The 11,061-nt window shown below is 43.3% G+C and overlaps 1 protein-coding gene and 1 long non-coding RNA gene across 3 annotated transcripts; both read left to right on the top strand.

The window, feature by feature from the left end:
* The first annotated feature begins 428 nt into the window (after positions 1-428).
* Positions 429-3,758, top strand: LOC111595898 (protein fork head). The gene is given in 1 exon segment (XM_023309842.2): positions 429-3,758. A coding segment is annotated over 1 exon segment (2,028 nt). The 5' UTR covers positions 429-627; the 3' UTR covers positions 2,656-3,758.
* Positions 3,759-3,868: 110 nt separating this feature from the next.
* Positions 3,869-5,591, top strand: LOC111595871. Of its 2 annotated transcripts, none has more exons than XR_002751225.2 (3): positions 3,869-4,190; positions 4,275-4,438; positions 5,285-5,591. It is a non-coding gene; the product is annotated as an uncharacterized LOC111595871 (long non-coding RNA). The 2 variants fall into 2 exon arrangements; XR_002751226.2 differs by lacking the exon at positions 5,285-5,591 and adding an exon at positions 4,513-4,659.
* The last annotated feature ends 5,470 nt before the right edge of the window (positions 5,592-11,061 follow it).

Genomic DNA, 11,061 nt, shown 5'->3' on the forward strand with positions numbered 1-11,061 from the left:
ACAGCAGCAGCCTCCAGTTGGCTCAGCAGCAGCTCAGCAACCTCAGACTCAGACTCAGTGGCCAAAAGCAAGCTAACAATTCACGTTCGTGCGTCGGTTCGTTGCGGCGCGGCGCGCATTAAAATAGAGTCATATTTGCCACGTTATTTTATTTTCAAATTTGCACAAGGCATCAGCGGCGCACACAAATAAATTAATCAAAGTGTTTAGCTCAAGAGGAGCGACAAGTGCACAAACAAATGCCAAAGCCAAGCCAGCACCAACGGTAGCAGCAGCAATCACAACAGCAACATCAGCAATAACGGCAACAATTGCTGATAGAATAGAACTTCCAACAACAATAAGTGACAAGTATAGTGCACAAAAATGCAACAAATATTTAATTTAATTAACGTAGTGACAGTGCATTGAACAACGACAACAATAACAAAAAGATTCAAATCGAAACGAAAAAAAAAATAGAATTTGTTACCTTTATCATTTTTATAAATCGAACGCGTGGATTAAGCGCGTCGACAATTTTCTCCATAAATTTTAAACGCAGCGCGTAAAAAAGTCGGCAACATAACGGCGCAATTATTGAACAGTTTTCTCAAGGGTAGTCCCCACCAGACCACCATAGATATAATGCAAAAGCTCTATGCTGAGCCGCCGCCCAGCAGCGCGCCAGTTAGCATGTCTAGTGCTGGCGGTGCTCCATCCACGGGCGGTGGCGGTGGCGGTGGTGGTGCGGTCCCGACCAGCAACAATAATCCCAATCCCACCTCCAATGGCGGCAGCATGAGTCCATTGGCGCGTTCAGCTTACACCATGAATAGCATGGGCCTTACAGTGGGTGGCATGTCCTCCGTTTCGCCACAAGCGGCAGCCACCTTTGGCGCCAGCGTTCTAGACTCGGCTGCAGCAGTGGCCAGCATGAGCGGCAGCATGGGCGCGGCAGCGGCTATGAACTCTATGGGCGGAAACTGCATGACACCCAGCTCAATGAGCTACGCTAGCATGGGCTCACCATTAGGCAACATGGGCGGTTGCATGGCCATGTCGGCGGCGAGCATGTCGGCAGCTGGTTTGGGTGGCAGCTATGGCTCGATGCCACCAGGTACTCGTGACATGGAGCCCGGTTCACCCAATTCACTTGGACGACGGGGCGTTGACAAGCCAACCACGTACAGACGTAGCTACACGCATGCGAAGCCGCCTTACAGCTACATCTCGCTCATAACGATGGCCATTCAGAACAACCCGACACGCATGCTTACATTATCGGAGATATATCAGTTCATCATGGATCTATTTCCGTTCTATAGGCAGAACCAGCAGCGCTGGCAGAACTCCATACGCCATTCACTGAGCTTCAACGATTGCTTTGTGAAGATACCACGTACTCCGGATAAGCCGGGCAAGGGCTCATTCTGGACTCTGCATCCCGACTCTGGCAATATGTTTGAAAACGGTTGCTATCTGCGTCGCCAGAAGCGATTCAAGGATGAGAAAAAGGAGGCCATACGACAGCTGCACAAGAGTCCGTCGCACAGTAGCTTGGAAGCGACTAGTCCGGGCAAAAAAGACCACGAGGAATCGCACCACATGCACCATCACCATCACACGAGTCGCCTGGAGCATCATCAGCACCACAAAGAAGCGGGCGGTGGCGGCGTTGCATTGGCGGGAGTTAATGTGCTAAGCGCAGCGCACAGCAAGGATGCCGAAGCGCTGGCCATGCTGCATGCCAACGCAGAGCTTTGCCTCGGCCAGCAGCCGCAACATGTGCCCACGCATCACCATCACCAGCACCACCAGTTGCAGCAGGAAGAGCTGTCCGCGATGATGGCCAATCGGTGCCATCCGTCGCTGATCAGCGACTACCACTCATCGATGCACCCACTGAAACAGGAGCCCTCCGGCTATACGCCCTCCAGCCATCCATTTTCCATCAACCGCCTGCTGCCAACAGAGTCCAAGGCGGACATAAAGATGTACGATATGAGCCAGTACGCCGGATACAATACGCTCAGTCCGCTGACCAACTCACACGCTGCCTTAGGCCAGGATTCTTACTACCAGAGTCTCGGCTACCATGCGCCTGCCGGCACCACGAGCTTGTGACATCACCAGTACCCGCTGGCTTAAGGGCGCGCGGAGCAGATGCTGCGCTTTGGCGGCGGCGGCGGCTCGCATCAGCAGCAGCAGCACCAGCAGCAACACTTGCAGCAACAGCAACAGCAGCACCACCAGCAGCAACAACAGCAACAGCAGCAGGCGGCGCAGCAACTGACATCCGCTACAAATACCACATCAAAGGGCAGCAGCAAGCCAGCGGTGGCCGCCAATTTTTCACAGAAGTTGGCCGCCTCAGTGCAACAGCAACAGCAACAGCAACAGCAACAGCAGCAGCAACAACAGCAACAACAGCTACAGCAGCAGCAGCAACAGCAACAGCAGCAACAGCTGCTGCATAGCCAGCTATCAGCGGAGCTACAGGAAGACTCCTCCAACATAACCAGCGACCTCAGCGAGGAGCAACTGCAGCAGCATCAGGCGGCGCAGCAGCAGCTCTACAACAACTATCAACAGTATGCGGCTGCGGCCAGCTATCGCAACTGGAATCACAGCTTGACATTCAACAGCGCCGCCGCATTACAGAATCTGCTGTAGCCCTGCACAAGGCGCGGCTTTGTGTAGGAAGTAGCATTGCCGACTCACTGCCCGGACCTGGTTGCAATCACAGTTGGGTTCGGGCAGCCGGGCCTAATTAGCGAGCGACTGTTCAATGGCTTTTAGCACCTGGGCGCATCCTTTGAGCTCACGAGCACGTGAGTAAGGCTCCTACACTTGTAAATAGTTCAACCTAATCTTCTGGAAGCACATGCTTAGTCTTTGCCTTTATGTTTTTTTTTGTTTTCAAATTTATTCTGTTGAGGAATTCAAGAAAAAAGTGATGTAGTTGTAAGCGCAGTAACGGCCACATATATAGTAAATTCTATTGGCCGTTAAGCAATAGAACTTTGTTAACATTTATGTCTGCTAAAAACAAGAACTTCCGTGCCATTTGTTTATTCTCTATATAAGCAATAACAATCGAATCGGTTTAACTTCAACATTTTAAATGTGTGTGAAAGTAACTGATATAGCTACACAAAGTCAGTGAGAGAGAGAGACACCGCGAAACAGAGAGAGACAAATATATAAAAGAGTTTGTGAGCGTAATAGAGAGAGAGAGAGAGAGAGAGAGAGAGAAAGCAAAAGAAAAGCGGGATTGTGTGTAATGTTTATTACAAAACAAAAAAATAAAAATAAAAGTAAACTCCCTTATCCAAAGGCAACCGAATTCGAATCGCAAATGATCAAAAGCCAAAAAAAATATATCCATCAATTTCAAGATCCACTTAAGAATCCTCAAATTTATCGACCTAAGCAACAACAATTGGCCATGCATTGGAAACGTCACGTTTATATCATATAATTTATAAATTATTTCCATCTTTACTATCTGTATACAATAATTATACATCCATTTTTATTTGCATTGTATGTTTTCTGTTCTTGTACGAATTCGTTTAGGCCTAAGCCATTTGTAAATAGTCTATAAATATATGTGTATGTACTATATTATATTTAAGGCAGCTAAAATTAAACTCAAAGCCCGAAAAAAAAACAAAAAAAAGAAAACAATTTAATCTAACTTGAGAATTAATCAAATTGTATGCTACACAAGATTAACAAATACTGTATAGCATTTAACGTTTAATTAGCATAAATAATAAAAGAGCAAGACGAGATACGAAACAAAAAACAACAATGAACGAAAAACTGCAATTATTATTCAATAATTTTTAACATTAATTTTATTATTGTGCGTTAACAAAACCACACACACAAACGCGCATTTTTACATCAAGCTAAGCTAATTGATTAAACTTAATATAAAGAAATAGTTTAAATATGAAAATGCAAAAAAGCAAACAAAAAACAAAACAAAAATCACAATAAATAATATACAATGTAAAATATATACACATTGAAATTCATAAATGTCAACCGAAAACGAAATAAACATCCAAAATCTAAAGCTAGTTAAAATTAATATTATAAATCGTGCAAAAATTTAAAAAAGACAATTTTAATGTTTGAAATATAAAAAAGAAATGGAAAAATATCCACGATTTGTTTGAACTTTCCATGGGCTGAAGGTAATCAAAGCGTTGCCTTTGTTTATTTAAACAACTGACCTCCAACAAGCATTTCTGTATTGATTGGATCGAACATCAATGCAGCAACATGAACGACCGATAGCGCCTGTGGCCTGCACCCAACTCATCGAGCATTTCCAAGAGCTCTTTCCTATCTTATCGCAACTCGGATGTAGAGTGCAGTTTTCTCTCCTCTTTTTTTGATAAACTTATCAGAGTGTACTCGTAAATTGCAACGAAACAACAAGGTAAACAATTGAAACAACAACAGTACTGAGTTGCCCAGCCTAACCAGCGTGATGGTTACCTATCCCAAATGCAGCAATGGAGGCCTTTGCGCAGTGTCCCTATTTGCTGGCTCGTAATATACATATGACACCTAGGACTTGCTGCTTTCCTATCTGCTTCTTATCTGTCCAATATAAATAACCGCGCCTGATCCGACGCAGTTACCCTTTATACAAACATATAGTACGTGGTAGACCTACGTAAAGTTCCACACGTATTTACACTATAACTACTGGGCCCATGCTTAGTTATCTTTGTGATTCATTTCAAGAATCTACAATTTGTCCTATGTCTGGCTGGCTGCCTGACTCTTTGGCTGACTGGGCTCCCATTTATAATTCTCGAATAAAATACCTTTCTAGCTCTCCACCACACACTTATCTGCACCGTGCGATGTGTGCAGTGCGGTATCCGGTCATGTTTAACAAGCTGTTGTCTTTTTAATTAAGCAGCTTGGAAGGTCACCATTTTCTATGTATATCAATTCGTATGACCGTTGCTTTAATACTTTTTATGGTTCTGCATAAAAGAGCGCGCTTTGTTAAGGGGGACAGCCAGAAACGAGAAAATGGCGTTGTTGCTTTGATTCGACTTCGATGTTGAGTTCGATTTTCTTTCCTTGACATTGTACTGCTAACATTAGAGTTTCTTCATTTTGGCGGCAAGCAACCCCAGTCGGATTGAACTGGTTTTCTAAAATCTGTGTTTTGGGGTTGCTGCAACCACCAAGCCAGACCCCTTCGCCCAACCACCACCACCAACATCACCACCGCCCACAATAATTTTGTTCTTATTTTATATGTAAGCTCCTTCATGCCAGACATGCGCGCTACAAAGACGTTCACATTCGATGGCTTCTGGCCAGGGGCAAGGGTTTGTTGAGCTGTGGTGCTTCAGCCTGTCAGACTGGAGCTATCTATTCATAAATGCTAACGCCAACGTCAAAGCTGCTTCGCCTGGGCACGCGATCAATATGTAATTATTTTCGAATATGACGGACGAGTCCCTGGATTCGGGTTTGCATATAAAATTCTATTAAAAAGTTTGAACGTTTGACTTGGAGTGGGGCCGAGCACCACCAGCATAAAAAAACGGCTGTCACAATAGAATTACAAAAATTGTCATGACAATTTGCTGAGCATTAAAAATGTATGTTCTTGAAGTGAAGGCAACTGTTGACTAAAATGTTGCCTACATTTAAATATATATATATAATATATAAATATATATATATATATACATATATATATATATATATATATATATATATATATATGTATATATATATATATATATATATATATATATATATATATATATATATATATATATATATATATATATATATATATATATATATATATATATATATATATATATATATATACTTGATATATATGAATATATATACTTTATTGGCAAAAAATAAACATAACAAATAAATTAAGCTGAAAGTTGTTGCCTTTGAATTGATATGAATATTAATAGAAGCTTGCTAATAAATATTTATCTTCAATTTATACAAAAATATGTTTGGCATATTAAGAATAGCGTTATTAAGGAAGTATTGTACTATATTTTAACGTTAGGAATATTAAACTCAAAGTTTGATTAACCAGCCGGACTCAAAATCTGGACAATAGCGTTTAATTATTTCTGTTTTTAAATCGAAAACAATATAGACGAATATAGCCTACGACGAATATACTATTTTCACCCTGTGAACGAACATATAAACGCATTTCTTACATTGAAAACAATTAAAATATACCCAAGTAAAGAACAGATTTGTTCCACTTAGCCTGAACCACAAAAGCGAATTTTAGTTTAGTCTCTGTCTGATTTCTCTGGAATTGCCAGAGGTTGGGTAGCATCCAATTAGTAGGTAAGCTTTTTCAGCACATGATAAAAACCACAATCTTGTAGTAATTTTCTAATGGAATATTTAATTTCGAAACGAGACACAGAGAGCTAAACAGAGCCGGCAGCCAGTCCGGCTGGCAATGGGGCTGTTGCTGGGGCATAACACAATCTCCGCCATAAAAATGGCAGGCAATGCCAACCCTTTTACTCCCCAATGCGGCACACACGTAACAGCAGCAGCAACGGCAGCTTATACCGGATGGATTCACAGGAAGTAGTGCCACCGAGCCCTTGCTCCGGCCCCATTCCATTCCCCATTGCATAGAAAGGGCAAAGACAGCGCACGTAGCAATGGCGGAGGCAACATCGTCGCCGTCTCCATCGTCGTCGTCGTCGTCGTCGACATCGTTGTAGTCACAGCACTTTTTTTTAGCTCGAGGGCAGAACTCGCTCAGTTGGTTGGGTAGCCCGTGCCCGTACCCGTGTCAGGGGCTGCTTTGTGCACTGCTTTTTCATTATAATAATACTTTGTAATTAGGTTTTCGAAAGTTAATTAAAATTCGGTTATGAAAGCGGAAACTTTCTCATGAACGCTTCCGGTAACGGTAAAATGAAAAACGCATGAAGGCGGGGCCGCAGCAAGAGCGCCAACTACCAAGTGGATCCATTGCAAGAACTGGGTCTGTGACTCGCTCTGTTCCTTGTTAGGAAAATGGAGGATAAAAAACCGAAAAAGGATATTTTGTCGACGTCACACTCATCCTCTCACCGTTTATCTGGAGCCACAGACAGACACAAATTCTGGCAATGAGTTGGAGCTTGAATTGTGGAGATTCAACTCACGAAGCTGAACTTTGTTTCGAGGAAATTTTTGTGCAAACATTTCTGTTAAATTAAAAAATACATATTATATTTTAATGAGCAAAATGGTTGCTGCTGCCAACATTAACGTTCGTTTTGCTCTTTGTTGTTGTTGCTGCTGTTGTCACGTTTAACGCGCGCCGCGCCCATGCGCAAGGTTGGCCAACATTGCAAACGGGATAATTAAAATGATGACTTGAAAATAAATTGCTGTTATCTTTGACCAACAGGCTGGCTCCGAGCTCTTACACAGCTCCAGACCCATTTTCATTCAGTGTGGGCTGCGCAGTCTGTCGATGACGCGTCGATGTCGATGTCAACGGACGCCACATCATTATGCCCCAACTCAACTCTGGTTCTAGCAGCGGCTCAGGTCCTCGCCACACGCGTTCTCTGCTACTCAGAGAGTCTGTATATGTGTGTGTGTATGACTGAATGTGCTCTATCAGCGGCTGCCGCCGCTGCGTGCCTGTGAGCGACACTTACGGATTAGTCCAATAGCAACAACATCAACTACAACAACAACAACAACAACGAGCCTGGCTCAGGCTGACAAGTGGCCGTCTTTGGCTGGTTGTCCTTTTGCTGCTGCTGCGGCTGCAGCTATCGTCGACGTCGCTGTCACTGCATTGTGTTTTGTTTATCTTAAACATTCCACACATAATTAGCAACAAAGCCGTACCGTTAACAGTGCCTCCCTCTAGCCAACGCAACGCCTGGCTGCTGCAAGCAAATTGAAATTAATCCGTGAAACCTTACGTTCCGAAAATGCGGGCACGTGTCCTCAAAATCACTGCTGGACCACGGCAGGCAAGGCCACGCGCCGTCCTTTTGCCATTTTTGTGTGTCGGCAATCAAAACATAACAAATCGGCCCAGCGGCACGAGTGTGAAGTTTACGGAGCATTATCTGAGAAGTCGATGCCATAAGTTTCGGCATGTAGTAGAACACACTCATATCTCATATCTTTGAATCTGTATCTCTATCTCTAGTACTACGGCCAGCAACTAAAGGCAAGCTTAGCTGCAGCGGCAGCGCATTAATCATATTCGGCAGTTGTGGGCGAGTGGGTGGCTGCTTGTGGTTGGCTGGCTGATGGTTCGTACCCATGGTTCGGGCTCTACGCTGTGACAATGACTGATGTGCTGGCAGCAAAGGCAACAACGACAACAGCCGCTTATCGATTGGCAGCCGCAACACACCTTTATCAAGCAGCCAACACCAGCAGCCCCACTGGATTGGATGAAATACGAGACGTCGCCAGCAGCGCGACTAATAACCAAATTGTGTTTTGACAGCAGGCGGGTGAAAGGCCCTCACTGCGAGCGGCTAAAATCATTGGAATATGATAAATGTCCCGAATCATGTTTGCTTGACAATCGCCCTAAGAACCATCAACAGTCTTTTACGATCATTCATGCATAATTATATAAGTATTCGCAAATTGACAGAGCTGACAGAATGGAAAAGAAATTGCATCAATAAATAACAGTGCAAATAACTTACTATTTAGTATTCCAATTAAAGTTAGAGCTTATTATAAGAATACAGCCATACAATTAATATTTCAGGCTATTATAATAAATACTTTCAAAATGTGTTTAAGTTGAACTCGGTAAAACGTAATTATGACGATTTGCAATTAAAAAGTAATTTAGCTAATTTATCAGTTGCTAAATGCTGCGACGCATCAGAATGATTATTTGGTATTTGGCAGAAGTCAAATAGAAATCGATGCGTGTTCGTTAAATTAAATTAATTCAATTTATTTGAAAATGTATTTACACACGCAGCCGAAATTAATGTGAAATAATCAACGTCAAATACAATGGCGGCTGAATATCAGAAAATGCTATGGCTGCTGCATCCGGTCGGTAGAGGCAACTGCCAGCCAGCGATAGGGAGTGGCTGGGCTGGCCACTGTTTCCGGTGGGGACAAGAGCAACGGAAACGGACATGGTCAATGGGGCAGTTGGCGCATCCTCATGCTCATTCTGTTCGAGGAGCTAGGAATTGGCGCTCGATGTTTGCACAAACGCTTCACTGCATAAGTGAATGAATAGGCAAGTGGGCAACAGTCTGGCCGACTGACGGATTGACTAACTGACTGAGCGACTGCATGACTGACTGATTGATGCTCTGAGTTTTGATGTCACACACTCGACAACAAGTTGAACAGACTGCAAATTCATGCAATCTAATTCACAATTAATGGCAAATTCCCTGCCACTTACGAACCTCTGCGTGCGTGTTTGTGTTAAAATATTTGCACAATAATTAATTGAATAATGTCAATAAATTTTCAACACATTTCCATTCGTGCACTGAGTGAAACAGAGACAGGCCGATATATGCACAGCCAAACTTTCAGACACATGTCCTTGCACAGGACAAACACATTTGCGTACAGACCGGACCGGTACGGTCCAGGCCCGGCATGGGACGTTCCATGGCTGGGATAATACGCAAACTGGACAAGTTTGTCTGCCGGCCGTCAGCCGTTAGCCGTCAGTAGTTGGCTGCTGGCTGGTGGGCTACTTGGCTGCTAGCTGACTCTGATGGTGGTGGTGCGATTAGGCGAAACGAATCAACAAATCAACACACTCAGCAAATTCGTCAGCAGGATGCGGATGCCTTCACGCTGACTGCTGCACATTGTGTCTCATTTCCATTTCCAACAGACAATGTCGACTGCTCAAAAGTTTGTCTTTCAATTTCGAAAATGGTATTTGTCAAGTGGGCGCACTCCCGCCCCCAGTACCCCAACACCCCAGCAGCCCAACAACCCCGTACCAGCCTCAACTCCGCTCGCCGTCTCTCGGTTTGTCGGTCCGTCGGTCTGTTGGGCTTTTGGATTTGCATAGCTCAGCAGCAACAATCGCTGGAAAGGCAAAAACAGAATGGCAACCGGAGCAGCAATGTCGTGCCAAACAATGCTCACGTTTGACCAAAAGGATAGGATCCATGTGTTGCCTTTCTGTCCTTCAAATCGCTCAAGTGCTCTAGAGGAGCAGCCACATCCAGGCGAACCATCCGTTTTCGGCATAGTCTGTAGATAGCGCTCTCTCTGACATACAGACCGCCTGCCCTAATTTTAACGTTTTTATACAAATTTCTATGTGCTGCCTATTATTTGACTTCATGGTCAGACTTCCATAGCGTACCGGACAATCCAGTTGCTGTTGAATGAATTACGTCGGAAAAGGCCATCATGCCTTTAATTCAGTCAAAGGATATTTAGAAAATACTAATCTTTTGCTGTCAATTTTCTTTAAAAGAAATGCTTAGCTTATTAAAATAAACAAGATTTATATAATTATATCTTCAGTTTTATTCAATGACGTCTATATTATTAATAATAATAATGTATAATGGAAAGATCCTAGAATGCGAGCTAAAAATTATGGTGGGGCAATTGCTAAAGAAGAAAGTCAGCCACTACTCAGTGCAAATATTACTTTATTACCGCCTTTTAGTTTTTCTTTATTGTGAAAGATGCTTATATTAATTGGCAGGTTCAGGTTCGTGTTCCTTACCCCTAGGCTGGCTTAGATACTCGTGCATTCATCAATGAGTAGGTACATTTGCCTGCTCATGAGAACAGCCGAGTGAGCTGTTGTATGAGCTAAATTCTGTGCCGGCTTGAAGCGATTGTTTGGATAGCTAAGCCAACACAACAAAGCGTACATTAAGCAACAACAGAATTTTAACCAATAAAGAAAATAGGATAAGCCAGAATTTCCGAAATGCAAGTCAAAAAAGACTTAAGTAGGCGGAATTCCCACAACAACAAAAGCAAAAGAGCGCAAAAAGAGCATCAGACAAACAGGAAAATGGCAAATGCACTTTTGTAGTCATG

This window comes from Drosophila hydei, unplaced genomic scaffold, assembly GCF_003285905.1.
Source record: "Drosophila hydei strain 15085-1641.00,03,60 unplaced genomic scaffold, DhydRS2 tig00000063-arrow-pilon, whole genome shotgun sequence".
Taxonomy (NCBI): Eukaryota; Metazoa; Arthropoda; class Insecta; order Diptera; family Drosophilidae; genus Drosophila; species Drosophila hydei.